Genomic DNA, 20,088 nt, shown 5'->3' on the forward strand with positions numbered 1-20,088 from the left:
TTTGCAGCGATTACCACACAGCTCTCCAGTGGGTTCCTATTTCATGCAACAGCAATGTGAATATTCCAGCAGCAATAGCCGGGAAAGAATGAGATGGTATTATTAAAAAAAAAAAAAATCACTCACCATATTTTAATGGCAGGCTCTTGTCCATCAAGAAGGACTTTTCACTAGTTGGTCCATAATCAGGACTAGAAATTGATCACAACTCAAACCCTCAGGTAGCTAGAACAATCTTCGAAGGTCACAGTTTTTACTGTTCTGTTCTGTACTGTTCAGTTTACACTTCTCTTCTCAACACCTTCCTTCTTGAACAGTCAGAACAGCAGTAAGAGTTAAGAACCAAGAATCCAGTAAGTTTGGTTTCTTCTATGCAGGGCCAAGTCTACAAGATGCTGGAGTAAGCAAAAAGGAATCAGAGAAGTGAGTAATGCAGATGGAAAGGATGGAGCTGTGGGGGAAGGGAGGGCTGGCCCCGGGAGGCGAGCCCTTCATAACTAGTAGTTGTTATTTTAAGTGGTGGTTATTACCGCTATCGGCATTGGTGTATGTGCATGTGTAATCACCACTGCTACCTCCATCAAGGTCCCCTGCATTTCTCAGACAAGATCTCCAACCAGCAGCAGCTCCTGCCTGGGTGAGTCATTTCCAGAAGGGCTTTTCTGGGGTGGACTTCCCAGAAGGCAGGAAATCCCCATTGGAAACATTTCTGGCTGCTGAGCACAGATCCCTTTCCCCACTCGGGCGCCCCCTGCGGGTGACGACCGTGCCCTCGGGTTTCGGGTTCCCGGGGTTCGGGGTGCGGGCGGTCCCGCCCTCCACCCAGTCCCGCCCAGCTCCTTGGCGCGGGCGCCCTGCCACAGGTCCACAGTGTCCCTGCCACAGGCTCTCCATCGAGGACCATGGCGAGGCTGAGCTGGGGGTACGGCGAGCACAACGGTGAGCGCGGGCTTTCAGAGGGGGGCTGGTGGGGGCTTGCGGGAGCTCTGAGCCCTATGAGGGGTTGGGGGCCGGGGCCTGGTCCCCGCCGGCTCTCTCCGGAGTGGACGGCGGTATTCATTCACCTTCACCGGAAAAGCTCACCGCTGTCCCGAGAAAGCTTAAGAGGTCAGAAGTCAGATGACACTTTTGTAAGGAAATAAGGACAACTGAGCAGCCTGAGCGCTGATCACTAAGTCACGGGACGCCTTCCAGGCGCTGTTGAAGCAATCTTGGTAACTTGTAATTTGCATACTGACTTGAAGTTTACTCGGGGCTTGTTCTTCAGTCTTCCTTTCCTACCATACCCATCCTTTCAGAGACCAAGGTTTAGCAACGATTATAGAAATTATAATGTGGTGTAAAATATATTTATTGATAAGCATGGCAACGAGATACGTACTTTTCTTCATCGCCTAAGTGTATTAGGGATAAGACATTCTTCTTGTTTATCTATTGAACTGATTGCTTCAAGTAATTACTCAAAAGAATTGCAAAGAAAAACTGGGAAAACACTGATAGTCTTCAAAATGGAGTTTGTGGATAATAATATCATATATATTATTGGATAATATTCTATAGTACATTTTATGAAAGTTTACGGGAAGTTTTCCTTTCTTTTATTTTCCCCCTTTTTTGTGTGTTTTGAGATGAATCTTACTCTGTAACTTAGACGGGGCAGAACTTGTGGTCATCCTCTTTCCTTGAATCGAAAAAACTCGTTTCTTATTGCAGCTTATTTGAAGTCATGATGACATTAATGCTATTTTTAAAATGACATCAGATGAAGTTTAGATTTTTATGAATGACATTTATAATTTAGATGAGTTTTTTAAGCCAAAATAGCAATCTTATATTTCATTACCTTCTAGTTTGTGTGTTTGAAAGACAATCTTTACACGTTTCATTTTTGTCTCTGAAATCATTTTGATCGTTGTTATTTGGCAGTTATTATGTGCCAGTAGTGGTACCCTCTCTGTGATTAGGGAGAAGGTTGTGTTAGCCAGTAGGTACTGATTGCACCCTAATAGGTACACAAAGTATTGGTTTCAATAAAATTCTCCAGAAAATTTAAAAATTGAACTTAGAAAGGGCATTATAATGAGATGTTTTACATCTTGTTCATTTTTTAAATTTTAAAAAAGATTTATTCATTTTTTTAAAAAAATATGTTTATGAGTTTTTGAAGTTAGAAGAGGGCATCAGATCACCAAGGACTGCTGCTGGTTTTAGCCTCCATGTGGGCCGGGAAATGGAAGCCAGGTGCTTGGCAAAGCATGGAGTGCTCTTAACTGCTGAGCATTCTCTCCAGGCTCCAGTTTATGTTCTAGCTAGGAGTTGTAGAACCATTCTCCTCTCTCCTCTCCAGGCTCCAGTTTACGTTCTAGCTAGGAGTTGTAGAACCATTCTTCTCTCTCAGAAAGAGTGGTTTTTCAGAGGACCACACCTTGAAGTTAGATTATGAGAATATGTTGGAAGAATTCGGTTGGGATGTACTGGGTCCTGAACAAGTATTTTTTTCCTTTTTCTTGTTTAGTCATTGGCAAAATCCAGTGACTGAACAGCTGGAAAGAACGTAAGCTGAAGCTGGCAGTGATAAAATGGAATGGGAGGTGGAGCTCTGCACAGGATAGGGTGCCTGTTCCTAAGCAGTTTGTTTCTTCTTCCACTAACCTCTGATCATTTTATAGGTTTAGTCTGTGTGACATCACCAAACATCATATACCACTATGGATATTAAAAAATTCCTCAGGCCACTGGGGCATGTACCTTTCACTTAAGAACCAAGGTTAAGTGAATTTAAAGTCGAGTGTGCTAGGAAGCATACAAAGGCGGGTCTATTTAAAGAGGCCCAGTAGTGCAAGGGAGTAGATAAAACTGGCTATCCATCCAAGTGGCTTTATGTTGGGTAGATCTGACTTCTCTAAGAACAGGCCTGGTTGAGAAGGGTTAGGGATTGATGACAGAAGGGCTTAGGAAAAGAAAGCAGCCCCTTACCTGTTGCAAAAATGTTTGCATGTTGTGACTCCTGCATTACATGTTTGAAATCTGGTGCTCGTTAGATAGAATGACTCATACGCGGTGGTCATGACAGAAAGGTTTTCTATATTAAATAAGAAGACAAAACTGTAAGCAGAAAGAGTACACACAGCAAGACAAGAGAAATTATCTCATAATTCTACAGTGTCTTCTGAGGATTTTAAATGCAAAATCGCCATGACCCATAGTGTCTGATTCGCAGGACACCTTTTAAGCAGAGTATATTGTCATTTGTTCATGGTGTGGCTTTTTTCCAGAAACCAATGTGAACAACAATATTATATTATTTTGACAGGGCATAGCCATGTTGTTTGGATTATTCTCTGTGTAAGACTTGTGTGTGTGTTGGGTAGATCAGTTGCATATAACAGGTAGTTAGCTGAGCTGTGCTGAGGGGCATCAGAGGCTATCCGTGAGTGATATAACTACTAGCAGAAATAGCAGGCAGCGTCTGTGGAATGACTGCCCGCTTCGATGCTTAACAGCTCTTCCTCTGCTTAAACTTCTTGGCCTCTGGAGCAGCCGGGGAACATTCTTGGTTTTGAGATGGAATTTCTTTGTTTGCGACAATGAATTGTACTTTTGTTTTTGTTTGGTAGGTGGGTAACTTTGAGAAGTATTGTATGAAATGTAAATATTCTTTCACCTCTAAGGCACATTTTAATTCTGAAAGCAATTTAAAGCAAATAAAATGCTTTCTATAACCACAAAACACTAGTTGTGATTAAAATATAGAACCAGAGTCCTGAGGAACGTACTTTTACTAATTTTTAATTTTTTCTCATGATGTGGATGATGTGGTTGTGTGGATGATGTTTTATTGTGGGTGGAAGCCAGATGGACCTTGGTTGTCTTCCTCCTCTGTTCTCTACCACCTTCTTGTCCCTCTCTGAACCTGGAGTTCTGAGATTCAGAGTTAGTCTAACTAGCCAGCTAATGTTGAACACCTTAAGTCTCCTCCTAAATGCTGGACTTCAAGTGAGCTGCCACACCCACCTGGCATTTGTATGGATAATGAGGATATAAACTCTCACCCTCACATTTGTGCTGCACTTACTTTATCCATGAAGTCGAGTCCCCAGCCCCCTGTTACCAGTTTTAACTTGCTGAATGAAGGACTTACTTAGTCCTTTCCTTGTGGTCCTCTCAATTTCAGGTCCTATTCACTGGAATGAATTGTTTCCTATTGCTGACGGTGATCAGCAGTCTCCAATTGAGATTAAAACCAAAGAAGTGAAATACGACTCCTCACTCCGACCTCTCAGTATCAAGTATGATCCTGCCTCAGCTAAAATCATCAGCAACAGTGGCCATTCCTTCAACGTTGACTTTGACGACACGGAGGACAAATCAGGTTGGCTCTGTTTGTTTATTTGCGGTGGTAAGACTTTGGATGGTTAACGATTTACTCTCCTGTTTTCCACTCTGTAAATTTCAAAATTGAAGCATATTTATCATGTGAATTCAAATGTTATATATTTGAAACTTAATGTTACCATGAAATAATAGAGAAAATTTGTAGAAAAAAGTACGCTGGATGATATTTTAAAATTGGTTCTAGGTTATTTTTACTTAATGATGTAAATATTGAAGCTCAATAGTTTTTCATAAATAAGTTTAGTCTTTCATGAAAACTTTAAAATTTCTTTAGATTTATTTATTTTTATCTGTATGAATGTGTACTGTGTGGCTGTCTAAGGTTATGGTGGCTGTAAGCCCAATGTGGGTACTGGGAATCAAACCTAGGTCCTCTGTACAAAAACAAAAAAATACTCTTAATCTTAACTGCTAAGCCATTTCTCTAGTCCTGCTTTCGGAAATTGTTTAGTCACAACTACTTTGGAAATTATTGTAAATGTAAAGTTGATGAGATATTTGCTTTTTAAATCTTTTTTTGTGCTTGCAGTCATACTATGTATGTGTAGAAAACAAGACACACAGAAATGTAGGATGAAAATTAAGGCTGTCCCTCCAGATTATTATTATGTTAGCAGCAATACATTCTTTTTCAGGATTTAAATTTGAAGCCACACATGTGTACACATGTGCACCATATTATTTTACATTTTCCTCTTATGTTATATTTAGGCTGATGCTATATTACTCTAAAACTTTTTCCTCTTCAAAATATTTCATGAATATTTTTCATTAAAATGTATGGCTCTTGTTAATAAATGAAATATATCAGCTACTCTTTTATCACAATTTATACATTATCATAATAATAATAGACATTTAAGAAGGAAGAAAAGTAGATATTTAATTGAAAAAAGTATTTAAAACATCTATCCTTATTTATATTTTTCATTAGTTGTAATAAAAAATAAATTTAACTTGTTCATGGGTCATATCTTTCACAATGGAAAAGTGGACTCATAATTTAAAATTTTAATTCACCTTCTCAGACTATTACCTAAAGGGAAAATAAAATACTATTTACTTAAAATGAATATTTGAATACTGGAATACTCTTTGACCCTATCTGCTGCCAATACTATGATTAAAAAATGTAGCTGAATGAAAATATGTGAAAACTTTTCTTGTCCTTTGAGTGTTTGCAAGCATCTATCCAGTGAATTCATGAGGGTTAGTGTAGGTTCTAGGGATGGGACTCAGGTTATTAGGTCTGCTGCCTGGCAATACTTCCCCCCCACCCCCAGTCATGCCGTTGGCTCCCCATTAAGAATTTATACAATTTAATCATTTTCTTCATGAACTTATACTTGATGTCATAAGATCCTGCTTTTGTAAAAGCATTGTTGTTAGTAAAAGTCGTAAGTGTATACAGATTTCTTCTTCACATTTGTCAGATAACCACACTGAAATATTTCTCTAGGCTTGTATAAAATAAATAAAATCAATGACGTTTCTTTTTCTGTGAAGTGGAGAGAAAACCTGCCTTATTAGATGTATTTAACTTAATTTCCTTCAGGCTTTCAATTTTGTGAGTCTGTTAGTAGATGTGTATGTAGTATACTAAATAGTTTGGAAAAACAGCCCGAAGCTTCTAAATGTTAAGTTGCTACCACTCACATTTGTTACAGGATACTTTTATAGTATTAAAAACATAAAAGGTCTAATGCTACTCACATCAAATATTAAAGTAAAGTGTTGACATTATTCTTCAAAAATATTTTCCTTATGAATGTTAGTATTTTTATTGGGGGGAAAAGCTCTAATTTAATTTGTTCTGCAGTAATCTAGGTCTCTCATTCTTTTCCCCCCTCCTTCCCTATGCCCTCATTTCCCTGTATCTCCTACCCCTCCCTCCCTTTCTCTCCCCTCCACTCTTTAACCCCTTTGAAACAGAGTTTCTCACTGAACCTGGATCCAGGATCTCCCCAGCTCCAAGAAGCCATTCCTGACCAAAAATTAACTGTGAATTTTATCAGTGAACACACCACAAAATTGCCATCATGGTCCTTGAGGGTTTTACTTGGCTGGGCCAATGCCTGCACCTTGGCTAACATGCAGGCATCCACCCTTCAGAACGTTAATAGTCCATTGAAAAGGTGACAGCTAGGCACAAAATCCTTTAGGAAGACTATTCACTACATTTAGAAGAGGCTCTTGAGGGGCTGCTCTAGACTCATCTCACTTAATTTCACCTGACCCTGGTTCCTGGTGGTCTGGGATGACTCCACCCAGAACTTCCGGCACTGTGTTTTAACTACAAGGTGGCATCTCTTGACCTGCTACTTTAGTGTTTTATTTGGAAGAGGTTACCTTTTGGAAATTCTAAGCGAAAGGAAACAAAAGTAGATATGAGTTTGGAGAGATCATTACTTGTTTTGAAGAATAAAATGGAGACAATGGTTAATTATTTACTGATCTGTGATGGAAAGTAAAATGAAAATTGGTCATGTGAAAACACAAGATCACTTTCATTAAAATGAAGGATTGTTGCCTACTACTGTGGAGCACATCTGCAGTCCCTTCCCTTGTGAGGTACTTACCGCTCTAGGGGCAGTAGGACCGGGGAGAATGGAGCGGATAAATGCGGCAGACTAAAGTCTCATGAAATAGCTAACTTTATTCGGAGCGTCATAGAACGTTTACGCTGACGCCGAGGGGAGTCACGTGAGTAAAGCATGTGATTCCAAGGGCACGCCACATGACACGTGGTGCGCAAGCCTCCCTTGGAAAAGCATGTTTTTCCATACAGGCACAGAAAGGACCACCAGCAGCAGGCAATAACGAGCACTCTAAAGTCAACACGCTCCGATCCACTACACCTGCAAGAAGCACGAAAACTCATTTCAAGAACAGTTTTGTGTTTTTGAGGAAACTAAAGGCACCAGACTCTTGTCTTCTTGGAGTTTTCTCACAAGGGCTCAGACTTCTCCCATGACTCCATTGATGGGCAAGTTCTGACAACGAGGCTGAAGAGGGAGAGTCGTGAGCCATGTCTGTCTAACCAAAAAGAAATCCAGACTACATGTTTATCGCAGACCCTTAGAAACCTAGATGTTTTAAGCACACTTCTTCCTGACCTGATTTTTCGAGAGGAGCCTTCAACGGTCTTTTTCACAATAAGGCATTTGCTTGTTATAAACTCACTGACATATTGACCTGTGCAGACTGAATATGTAACCTGTAAAATAATCCACGCTGCTTAGCCAGACAAAGCCTGCTAACCTAACTTTAAGAGTGACCTCTACTGCCATTATTCTTGGATGCCTCCCTAACAAAGTGTGTTTTTTGTATCACTTTCTTTCTCCAGAGCCAACAAGCCTGAGGCTCCTCCCAAAGTCAATTCCACATTGATTACTCAAGCTCTCTAATCTCCTTTCTATCTGCAAGGGAATGACTTTTTGCCCAGCTCAGATTTTCTGTTATGCAACAGCAAGAAGAAAAGCACAATAGAGCCCTTGACTACTTTCCTTTAGCTGCCATTCCATCCTCGGTCAGTGCTGGCTGTGTAGTGAGCACATTACTGGCGTCATTCAGGGGAATCATGCTGAAACTGTTTAAAGACAAATCAAATAGCTTATCCATTTATTCATCAGGTATTTGTGCATCCCCTCTGTCAGTTACTACTAGGAGGTGGTGAGAGCAGGATCGCAGTCTCTGCGTTCATACTTGCCTCCCAGTACAAGGAGAGGCAGTAACAGTACCCTGTCTGTTTCTCACAGTAATACAAGAGGAAGCCGGCAGACTGACCTCAATGGTGGTCTCTTCTTTTTCACTGTTCACAGAGCTTTGAAAATAGCCACATTTTGCTATTATGATTTTGAAAATATGTGTGTGTGTGTGTGTGTGTGTGTGTGTGTACCATCTGATATGGGTGCTGAGACCTGAACTTGGTCCTCTGGAAGAGCTGCAAGCACACTTAACTGCTGAGTCATCTCTCCTACCCCACTTTTATGTATTATAAAGTAATCTTTCTTATATAAGGTGATACGTTTTGAAATTTAAGACTTTGAAGGGTAATTTAAATATCTGTTATTAAGTCTGTGTCTCCCTTTTCTTACACAATTCTGTGGTATGCTGGAGTTTAATTGCCATTAAGTATATTCAGCCAGCATACAATGTTTCCTTTCCGTTCCTGCTTCTTCAGCAGACAATGGAATTAGGCAGAAATAGTTTAGGGTTCTCCTTCCTTCCCCTCCCTTCCCCCTCCTTCATACTTTTCCCCTTTTTTCCTCCCTCATTTCCTTCCTCCCTTCCTTTCTTTTTCTTAAGTTTGTTGCACAGGCTAGCCCAAAGTCACTGGCCAGCGTGCCAAGGTCATAGGTGTGTGTTACCATGCGTAGTTTAGGACTATTTTATATTAAAGTGTTTTTATGTACTTGTGACGTAATTTCATTACCATAAACTTAGACATAATATTTGCCGAGGGAAAACACTGAAATATACTTCACCAAAGTAAAAAAGACATCTTGGAGTTAAGAAGAAATACTTTAATTTCTTCTTCACAGATATAGAGTCTAAGGACAGAAGTCNTGCCAGTCTTTATGGTTATAGCAACAGTCATGCCATGGTAGCAATGGGTAGCACATCCCCAGTTCTGTTGTGTTCCAGGCGATGGCAAGTGTCTTGCATACCACATTTCTTCTACTTTCACAGCACTCTTAGGGGGTTACGTCCCTTGCTCCTGTGGTTATATGTCTAAGTGGCAGCTTAGAAGGTAGAGTTTAGGCATCTAAGTAGAGTTTAGGTATCTAAGACCACCCTGCAGAGCCTGATCATGCAATCTGTTTGGCTCTCCCATGCTAACACTGAACTGTTTTGTTGTTGTTGTTGTTTGTTCGTTTGTTTGTTTGTGTTTATTTCAATTTCTTACTCAGAAACTCTGGCTTGCCCCCAGTTAAACAGAGTGGATTTTCAGTTTGTAGAATTCAAATCTTTTCTCTTTGCTGTCTGAGGGTGCGTTGTGATTTTTCCAAATATTTAATGGTGGTCTCTATTTCCTTTTTACTCTTTGTGTATATGAAGTTGTATCCCTGTTGGTAAAGTGAATGGCACATCTATAAGGACGGGAAAGTCCTGAGAGGTTCAGGGAAAAGTTCTGGGTTTTGATGAGATGTGTAATGTGATTTATTTATTATTTATTTCATAACTCCTTAAATATGTTGGATTTAGTTCTGCGTGGAGGCCCTCTCACTGGGAGCTACAGGCTGCGGCAGTTCCATCTGCACTGGGGGTCAGCAGATGATCACGGCTCTGAGCATGTGGTAGATGGAGTGAGATATGCAGCAGAGGTAAGCCACACACACACTGCCTAATCAATATGGGATGCCTTCCATAACCTCAGCAGAGCCTCGGCTACTCAGGCATCCCACTGGAGGGAACAGCTTCATTAACTCAGCAGGAAAGCTTCAAGCAGGGCCTTTCGTAGCCTTAAACCAAACCCGAGAGCTTACTATTTATTATGCGTTTAAGATGAGTAGACTGAGCTTAACGTGCTGTAACATGCCTGTGATCCCAGCATTTGGGAGGCAGAGGCAGGAGGGTCAGGACTCCCAGGCCAGCAGCCTAGGATATATGACAAGATTCTATCTGACCAAACAAAATCAAATGACTCTAACACCAAAAATAACAAGAAGTACTTGTTGGAGGCCATGAGATGGAAATCAGAGACCGGAAACCATTAAGTTATTTATTCAGCTATGAAACATTATGATGAGTTTATACAACCCATATCTTGTTACATTAAACTTTATCTGTTGGATTTTCTGAAAGGCCAGAGAGAAGAGAAACATTTGTATTATGTTCAGCTTTGTGCGTGTTTGATCCAGACAAATAATCAGAAATAAATAAAGCTCACATTCTATACGTGACAGCAGTGGCACTTGGATAAACTGTAAGGACACAAACTCCAGATTGCATTGGCAGGTTTCTAATGCAACTCTGTGCACTATTCAGAACACTGATAAACAGCACAAACAATGATCTTTGTCGTGCTTGCTTTTTGCTGACAAGGTACTCCTTTTTTTGTTATAACGACATTCATTAGGAGTACTCTGCTTATTTCTAATCCTCTGTGTGAAAGACAGAGTGTGATATACCTCATTTTAATACCATTAAGTAGTGTTGAACTTTACCCAAAAATGAAAGCCACGTCTCAGTGAGAACTCTTTGAGTGAAACAGCCCTGACATGTGATTTCTTTCTACAAGACTGAGCATTACCAGGACTTACATACTGTCTTCAGCTTCTCACAGTTTCTGAGGTGAGGTTTGATATACAGAATAGTTCTGATGTTCAGAAAATCCAGCAAATGGAACTTCTTTTCTACTCTTATACGTACCTGATCTTTAAGGTTGCCATTCAACATGTCCTTTTGTCCAGTTATTTCAGTTTTATCTAAGTGTTTTGTGTTGCAGTACTTGCTCTGTCCTCAGGAGAGAGGGGAAAGTGATAGGCAGTCCATTCTCTGGCAACAGCAGTAGTGGTGAATTTGGAGAGTGGTTTGGGGGTTAGGAAAGGCTTCTTTAGGTAAGTTGAGACAATTGGCCAAGGACAAAGCACTGTGAGAAAAATCTAGACTCAGGGTGCCCTTCCAGGGAAAGGTACTAGTAAGGGAGAGTGCTATGCAGTAGGAATGGGGCCAGCTTGCTCACAGAGAGAAAGCCTTTTCTGTATAGGAGCGGTACTGGTAAGAGAGAAAGAGGAGTCCTGCAGAGCAAAGACCTGCTCTGCGTTCTGTGATCTAAAACATATCTGACTGCCAAGTGGAGAACTCGGGCCACTGTGGGGAAGATGTTAAAGGAGGGAGACAAAGTAGATGACTATGGAGGAGTTCAGGTGAGTCATGATGGTAATTTGGGCAGGAGTGTGAAGACACTGGAGAGGTCCAATACGTACTTGGCAGGCCATACCAACGGGACTTGCCTATAGCAAGGATGCTGAGCTCCAGCAAGCTGTGGATGCAAACCAGGGTTTTAAAGAGGAAGTCATGGTGCTTTATCATAGCAACAGAAAGTAACTGGTACAAATATATGTATGCAAATATAAAGACTAGGCTAGTAGTCCATATTGAAAACTGTATTTAGTTATGGTTTATCATTTAGTTATGGTTACCATTGCTGTATATTAGGTCTGAACTATCACCCACAAGCCCATTTGTATCAAAGGCTTCCTCCCCAGGGTAGTATTACTGGGAGGCTGATGACCTTGAGAGGAGTGGCGTCAGAGGAAGTCCTTAGGTCATTCCCAGGTATCTTTGATGGGGATAGTAGGATCTTGCCCCATCATTGGATGTTTTTACTTCTTGGTGATGAGGTATTCAGTCTCCTAGGCCCTGCAACTGTGATATGTTACTTTGCCACAGACAAAAAAGTCAGGGGCATATACTGAGAACTTTCAAACTGGGAGCCATTTCTCTTTGTAAGGTAATTATCTCAGAACAGATGAAAGGCTAATATATAAACGTAGGAGACACATAAATCAGATTTCCACATTCGTGATAGATTTTTGTCATAGTAATTGGCAGCATATTTTGACTATCACAAGCATTCAGCTTAAAAATGCTAAGGTGAAATAATACTATTATTTATAAAGAACTTCACCAAAAGGGAAAAAAAATTCTGTTTTGTTCTTAAACAGAGTCTCACAATGTCGCTCCGAATGGTTATTGTATAGATAAGGGTGACCTAAATCTTGTAAAAATCTACCTGTATCTGCTGGTGCTCAAATGTTGGAATTAAAGATGTGTGCTACTACTCTGGGTGGGAAGAATCTTATTCTGATTATTGTGAGGGCTAGTTTCCAGGTGTTCATCTCAACTCAATGTCCCTGTTCGTCAGGAAGTGTGAGTTTGTTAATTTGTTTACTTTTAATGCAAAAACCATCAATATATAAAAGTGATACCAATTTCTCCTGAAAGGTATTATAAGGCGATGTGGGAGAGAAGAGGAATTTTTTAAAAACAGATTTTCTTGTTCTGGTTTTAAAGTTATTGCTTAGCCAGTAGAAGAATGTCTACACAGGAGACTTCCTTCTCTGTATTTATACACTCATTTCATAGCCAGTTGTGTTCGTGACCCATTGATGCCATTTCTCACTAAGTAAGCTATTTAAGGAGTTGTTGTAACTGGCACAGAGCCATTTGGAACAACTTGAGCGCTCTCCCTGGCCCATCCCCACAGTGGAACGTTCTTTATCTCTCCTGAGCCATGGGAGCCTTGTTTTGTCATCATGTTTTCAGGGTTCTTTCCTCCCCCAACTATCTCACACCAACATGATACAGAATCCACCTTTGTATGTTTCTGTCTGGATATCACTTTGTAGCCCTTGATTATACATGGTTGTTGCACTATTTTATAGTTTTATAGTTGATTATGTGTGATAATTCTTATCTAACCAGAAACTCTTCATATTAGTTGTCTATAAGATGTGGAGTAAGATTTTGAAGGATAGAGATGAAAGTATTTATTTGTAAAAACTAAATCATCTCTGTGACTGAGGGGAAACTGAGCATGAAGGCTGAATGAGTGTCCCTTTTTCAATTGCCAAATAGATCCATAAGGATTCTTATCTGAGGTGGTCCCTGGTATCCTTGCTTGTCACAACATGGCCCCACCTGCAGCATTTATGATAAGGACTAAATCTTCTAGGCCTGGCATATTGCCCTTTGGCTTCTCTGTCCTTCTTTGTAGTGGAACTGAACTGGTAGTCAGTGTGGTTACTCAGCCTTCTCTCGTATTCCTCTGTGTTTGGGATACTCTAGTGCTCATGGGGTCTAACAAGTAGGCTTTCTTTGGGTTTTGCAAATTTCTGTTTGTGTGAGCACCAGCTGCCTCTTTTCTTGCTCAGACACCTTTGACTTTTTGACCCACAGCAATGAAATCTTGTTCTTGGCAAAAGATCTGAGTCTATTTATATAAGGTAGAAAACGTAAACTGCCTATGCCAGTCAGCTCAGTATGACCATGAGAATGATGTACCCCTACATCAGAACACTGCACATAAAAACAAACTAATGCACATTTACTGTATGCAATTATCATTCAATAGTACAAATGATCTAATAATAAAAACATATGACTTTACCATAAGGGAATGCAAACTCCCCAGCCACAAAAGTGAAAGACTGCAATCAGGAACATCTAGCAGGTCAGTTTCAAGTGAAACCCTGTTACCCTCATTTGTTACTTTATAGGAAGTTGACTTCCTGTAGAGCCCAGGCACCTAGGTGGGTTCTATGGGCAACTGGTATCTGAGTCACAGCTACTAGTAGCCCATAGTTCTTCTGGTCTCATTTCATATAAGAGTAGATTAGGGGGAATAAAGTCAGTGACTAGATGAAGGATTCCCTATGCACTTTAGCATTCAGCATCAGACAGTTACAGCAATACTTAATAGCATTTTTTTTCGTCCTGCTTATACAGATGTTTGAACTATGTTATGTGTTTCCTTTTCAAAGCTCCATGTTGTTCACTGGAATTCAGACAAATACCCCAGCTTTGTAGAGGCAGCTCATGAGTCCGATGGGCTGGCTGTCCTGGGAGTATTTCTACAGGTGAGAACCCACTGTTTGATTTTAAATAGCCATTCAACTAGTTTTAAATAGCAAACTAGTTCTGAATATAGTACTTTCCTCTTGAAGTGAACACTAAAAAGTTCCATAATAGTTTAAGGAAAGGGTCACTTTTTTCTGAATTGCCAGTTGACTATGTGAGTAGCAACTGCCACACCAGCAAGAAAGCAGCAGAAGGAAGAGCTAAAATCCCAAGAAGAAACCTAGGGGCTTCTGGTTCCTGACTTCCACATGGAGACCTAGAACAGAGGAACATTCAGTTTCATGGTTCTTGAGGCACTTGCTTGTCCATATTGGCAAATCATCTCAGAAATCAAGGTCACTTGTGTGATCAGCAAGTTCTGTCATCATGCTTGGGAACAGTTTCTTACAGGGTGTGCACTGTTTCCATGCCTCATTATCTGTGTGATGTTGTAACTTGTAGAACAGGAGTGGTGCTGAGAGGCAGAGACTGGGAATGATGTGCCAAGCAGAGGCAGCCGGGACTTTATCCTTGAAATCTGGGTGCTAGCAACAGGATCCAGGAATGGTGGGAGAAGATGCTTGACTCTTATGGGGTTTTAAACCTTTTGGGAGACTGAAAATGTTCCTATTAATGAAAGCTGTAAATTTTATCTATTCGTGTATTTACAATGCATATGCTTTTCAGGGTGGAACTCCTTGATTTGGAATTTTAAGAAACTGAGGCTGCAAGTAGGAGATCTAAAATGTCATGTAAGATTTGAAGGCAGCTCAGTCAGTCTGGTTCTGAATGTCACAGCTGGTTTAATAGTCAGTCACTTCCCTAAGCAGGGTTTCTTTCAAGTTAACCTGAGTCTTAAACATGGCTCAGCAATTAAGAGTGCCTGCTGCTTTTCCAGGATACCAGAGTTCAGACCCTAGCCAGATTGCTTACCAGGGCTTGTAACTCCAGCTCCAAAGAATCTGACACCCTCTTATGGTCTCCTTGAGCTTCCACATAAACTCGTACACATATACACACCTGCATGTCTGAAACATGTGAATCTACTACTATCAGCTTTGGAACTAACCTACAATGCAGTCTATCCCCATAATGTCATCGTATTCAGACTCTTCTGGCACAATCAATCTGTCAGGCAGAGGAGAACCTTGTTCTACACTCACTGTAGGCTTTAAGCTGACTCTGGCTTTTAGAAAATAATGAAAACATAAGGATTGAAATGAAATGCTTGCTGCTTGTTTACTCCTGTAATTATGTCTGTTTTGAAACTTTACACTTTTAGATTGGGGAACACAATCCTCAACTGCAAAAGATCACTGACATTTTGGATTCCATAAAGGAAAAGGTAAAATTAATTACTGTTTGTTAATGACCAATATTTTTCTACTTTCCTGAATTTTGAGCACTTACATAGTAGACATATCATATTCTGCATTCTTTGAAGCAAGTTTCAACTTACCAGACCCAGACTGCAGAAATAATTTATTGCCGCATACCTTTTCAGAGTTGTGAAGAGCCTGATATTATCTATAGTAATCACCAATAAGTCTATGCAGATTTAAGTACGAACATAATAATTTTATTAAAAAAGACTTAAATTATAACTTATTTAAAAGACTGCTTATGTAAAATAAGATTTTGTTTTTTCTTGACCTGGGATCTCTCTCCGTATTTCACACTAGCCTGTTACTCCTTCTGGAGCCCAGGCTGAGCCTTGAACTCATGACCCCCTGCCTCTGCCTGTTGACTCCTGGGATTATAGGTATGTGCCATCATATCTCACTCTATTGTCCTTCTATAAATTTATAGAATTTACAACTATATCTATTCTTTTTTGAGTTAAAACAGAAATTTGTTTTACTAAAATATTGATGGATGATAATAATTATACAGTGAATATGTGCATGTGTGCATGCGTGTGTGTGTGTGTGTGTGTGTGTGTGTGTGTATCTTATTTGTAATCTGTTGCAATTCTCTTTGTTTTTCCAGGGTAAACAAACACGGTTCACAAATTTTGACCCATTATGTTTGCTTCCATCGTCATGGGACTACTGGACATACCCTGGTTCTCTCACAGTTCCACCTCTTCTTGAGAGTGTCACATGGATTGTTTTAAAACAACCTATAAGTATCAGCTCTCAACAGGTGTGTCCCTTCTTTCAAGCTAACTGTGCTGTTATCAGGGGAAACTTCTATGTTTTTAAAACACTGTTTTTATTTCTGCCATATTTTGGAGTCTGACATTTTCTTTCATTAATTAGGTGAGTGGTTAGACTAGATAAGGTTCATGTTCTCTCCCTCCTTTCTGACTTTCCCTCCTCCCTTTGTTTCTTCTTTCTTTCTATCAGATCTTTCTATGTAGCCTAGGTTAGCCTTGAGATTGGGATCTTTCTGCTGTAGACCCCCAGGCACTGGGATGACAGGTCTGCCACCATTGGAGGCACAAGGATTTGATCCCTTTTTAGATTGTTCTTACTGAATCACTGCTCAGAAAGGTTAGATGCTTAAACTTTAAGTGGTTTACAACACCATAGGGGACACATCAGATATCTGCGTGTCGGATATTTATATTACAATCCATAACAGTGGCAAAATGACAGTTATGAAGTACCAACAAAGATAATTTTATGGCTGGGGAACATGAGGAACTGTAGTAACAGTCACAGCATTAGGAAGGTTGAGAACTACTGGTTAAAGCCTCTTTGAGGATGAAGCATCATTTTCAAGGCCTGATCATTTGCTTTTAGTTTTTTGTTTTGCTACTTGTTTTATTTGAGATAGAACAGAGCTTGTACAGAGAGGACAGGTTGTAGGGAGGGGCTTCAAGAAAGGGAACCCGCTCCTCTCTCCTCAGTCCCTAGACTGCTGCTCCCACAGATTCAGAAGTGAACATTCGTGTAAGACATTGACTCATGAGAAACATGCACTCAATAGCCTCAAGAAGAGATGTTGGATACTTAAGCCAGAAAGAGCATAGATCTCCTGTCAAGAGTTTTGTTTCTACTGTTCTAATGAAAGTTGGGGTTTGGCTTCTATTAACAAAACATTTGTGGGTCTGCCCAAGGGAGTATTGCTAGGAGGCTGCGGCTGCCTGTACTCTCCTTGGTAAAGCATTTACTCTGACATCTTCTTTGTAAAAAAATTTTTTTTTTATTTCTCTTCTAAACTGATGGGGATCAAATACAAGGCCTTGTTCATGCTAAGCCCTTGGCCACTGATCTGCACCTTTTTTCTGTAACATGATTATTGAGCCCTCAGAATAAGCCACAGGGTCTAGATTCTCAGAATGCCCTAAGTCATTAGAAATGTGTTCCTGAATGTTGAGCTTCTTAATAGATTTTTTTTTTAAACTAGGCCCTTCGATATTCACAGCAAAAGACCCTAGTTATTTTTGCAGTGAGTTAGTACACCTTCCTGCTCTAGGCCTGTGCATCTGCCTGGATGAGTATTCTCCACCTTACCACCATCAAGTTAATCTTTCCAAGGGCATCTCATGACAAGTTTTCCCTTGGGGAGAGAACGTGTGCTGAGTGTTTCCCTTGTTGCCTTTGTATTTAGAGTTAGAGAAAAATGCAACTGAGTGCATAGTTATTAAAATACTTCATGAAAGCTTCGATAAAAATCCAGGACTCCTGAAGCAGGAGAGATGACAAGAATTTAACACTACTGGCTGCCACGCCCACAAGGCGGCTCAGAGTGGTCTGTAATTCCAGTCTCAGGAAGTCCAGTGCCTTCCTCTGACTTTCATGAGAATTAAGCATGTGAGTGGTACACAGACATACATACAAACAAAACACTCATATACTTAAATGCATTTATGAATAAACATTAAAAATTCAGAAGCCTTATACATTTTGTCATCATCTAATGAGAAAAAAACCTGCTACTGATTCATAGGCTTATTAATAGAGTTGTCTTTATTCCTTTCACTTGATAAATTTTTTACATTTATTCATATATTAAACTTCACAAACTTAGTTAATTATTTTAAATTCAAAATGGCTCATGGCCATTCATAGTTTAAGAACATCCTTATTCTTTAGACTCTTGAAAAATAGCTTTTTATTGTTGTTTTTTCTCCAATCCCTGAGTGACTTAGAAGAGAGCATTATCAAAATATATAATTTAATTATTTACGAAGAATAAAATGAACCTTACTAAACGTAACTCCATGCAAAGTTAGGGGCTTTAATTGCCTCAACTGAATTCACTGCTGTGCTATAGTTGAAGCTCATTGAACTAAAATTGTCAATGTGACTTTTCATATAAAAGTATGAGAAAGAATAGCTTAATTTTAGAACTCCCATGGATTGGCAATTTCCTCTGAAACATTAACTTAAAGTGATTGCAGCTGGGACACTGTCAGCTATTTCAGTCTTAACCAGACTGACAGAGATATTTAATAACCATTCAAATCACTATTAAGATTTAAGGAATGAAGAAAAACATACTTCAAAAAGTTTCAACTTAATCCTGGGGAAAGAAAACTCGAAGACAAAGTTCCATTGGGGACCATACCATAAAACACTTAGTTAGGACTCCTTCCAACATATCAAGGTTGTCAAAAGCAAAAGGAAACTGAAAAACTAAAAAGGAATGTCAATGGATGGGCTGGGGATTGGGCTCTGTGGTAGAGCCCTAGGGTCCTACTAGTCTCTGGGTTCAGTCCCCAGTGCTGCAAAATAGAGAAAGTAAGTATAAATCATTATTAGGCAGAAACTTTAATTAATGATGCCAAGTTGATATCGAATCAAGTTATGGAAAGTGTACCATATAATGTAAGATGGGACTTATAGGAAAACTGAGTTGGGTTGTGTGAGAAATATTTGTAGTCTCTTTGCAACAGTTCTGTAAATCTAAATTTTTCCTAAAATATAAATAGAGCTTATAAAAATGCAAAATTTGGAAGGATTGTTAAGTTGCTCAGTGTTTTCAAATCTAGACAAAATGTCTTATATTGTTGATTTAAAACATTACTGAGCAAAAGTAATTTTTAAAAGTATTTTAATTATTTTTTATTTTAATTGATTTTTTTTTTTTTACACTCCAGATTTTATCCCCCTCCTGGTTCGCCCTCTGACTGTTCCTCATCCCATACCTCCTCCCCATCTCCCTGTCTCCATGAGGTTGTCTCCACCCTCCACCCTCCAACCCCCCCCCCACCCCCGCCTCTAAACTTCCTGGGGCCTCCAGTCTCTTGAGGGTTAGGTGCATCTTTTCTGACTGAAACCCACCTGGCAGTCCTCTGCTGTATGTGTATTGGGGGCCTCATATCAGCTGGTGTGTGCTGCCTGGTTGGTGATCCATTATCTGAGAGACCTGGGGGTTCAGGTTAATTAAGACACTGGTCTTCCTATAGGGTCGCCCTCCTCCTAGGCTTCTTGCAGCTTTTCCCTAATTCAAACACAGGGGTCAGCAGCTTCTGTTGATTGGTTGGATGTAAATATCTGCATCTGACTCAGATGCTTGTTTGGTCTTTCAGAGGGCAGTTATGATAGGTCCCTTTTTGTGAGCACTCCATAGCCTCAGTAATAGTGTCAGCCTTGAGGCCTCCCCTTGAGCTGGATCCCACTTTGGGCCTGTCGCTGGACCTCCTTTTCCTCAGGCTTGTCTCCATTTTTATCCCTACAGTTCTTTCAGACAGAAACAATTATGGGTCAGAGTTTTGACTGTGGGATGGCAACCCCATCCCTCACTTGATGCCCTGTCTTCTGCTGGAGGTGGGCTCTGTAAGTTTCCTCTCCCCACTGTAGGGCATTTCATCTGAGGTCCCTCCCTTTGAGTCCTGAATGTTTCTCACCTCCCAGGTCTCCGGTACTTTCTGGTGGGTCCCCCCAACCTTCTACTTCCTGAGGTTGCCTGTTTACATTTTTTCTGCTGGCTCTCAGGGCTTCAGTCCTTTTCCCCCACCCAATGCCATATTATGTTCGCCTCTTGCCACCCCACCCCCCACCCCATCTCCTTTCCCTCCCAAACCCCTCCCTCTCTCCCTCCACCTTTGTGAGTGCTATCTTCTCCCTCCCTCCCAAGTGGGATTGAGGCATCCTCACTTGGGCCCTTCTGCTTGTTCACCTTTTTGAGTTATGTGGACTATACGTATATGCTGTACTTTTTTTTTTTTTTTTT

General features: G+C 40.3%; 1 protein-coding gene across 1 annotated transcript in view; it reads left to right on the plus strand.

Moving 5' to 3' along the window:
* Positions 1–848: 848 nt before the first annotated feature.
* Positions 849–20,088, plus strand: part of Ca13 (carbonic anhydrase 13) — a 23,714-nt gene continuing 4,474 nt past the window's right edge. Inside the window, exons 1-6 of the mRNA XM_021196505.1 lie at positions 849–939; positions 4,175–4,372; positions 9,604–9,722; positions 13,887–13,982; positions 15,245–15,307; positions 15,952–16,107. Of these exons, the coding sequence (XP_021052164.1) occupies positions 903–939; positions 4,175–4,372; positions 9,604–9,722; positions 13,887–13,982; positions 15,245–15,307; positions 15,952–16,107 (669 nt within the window). The 5' untranslated portion in view covers positions 849–902. The remainder of the gene's footprint in view (positions 940–4,174; positions 4,373–9,603; positions 9,723–13,886; positions 13,983–15,244; positions 15,308–15,951; positions 16,108–20,088) is intronic.

The sequence above is a fragment of the Mus pahari genome, chromosome 4, assembly GCF_900095145.1.
Source record: "Mus pahari chromosome 4, PAHARI_EIJ_v1.1, whole genome shotgun sequence".
NCBI lineage: Eukaryota > Metazoa > Chordata > Mammalia > Rodentia > Muridae > Mus > Mus pahari.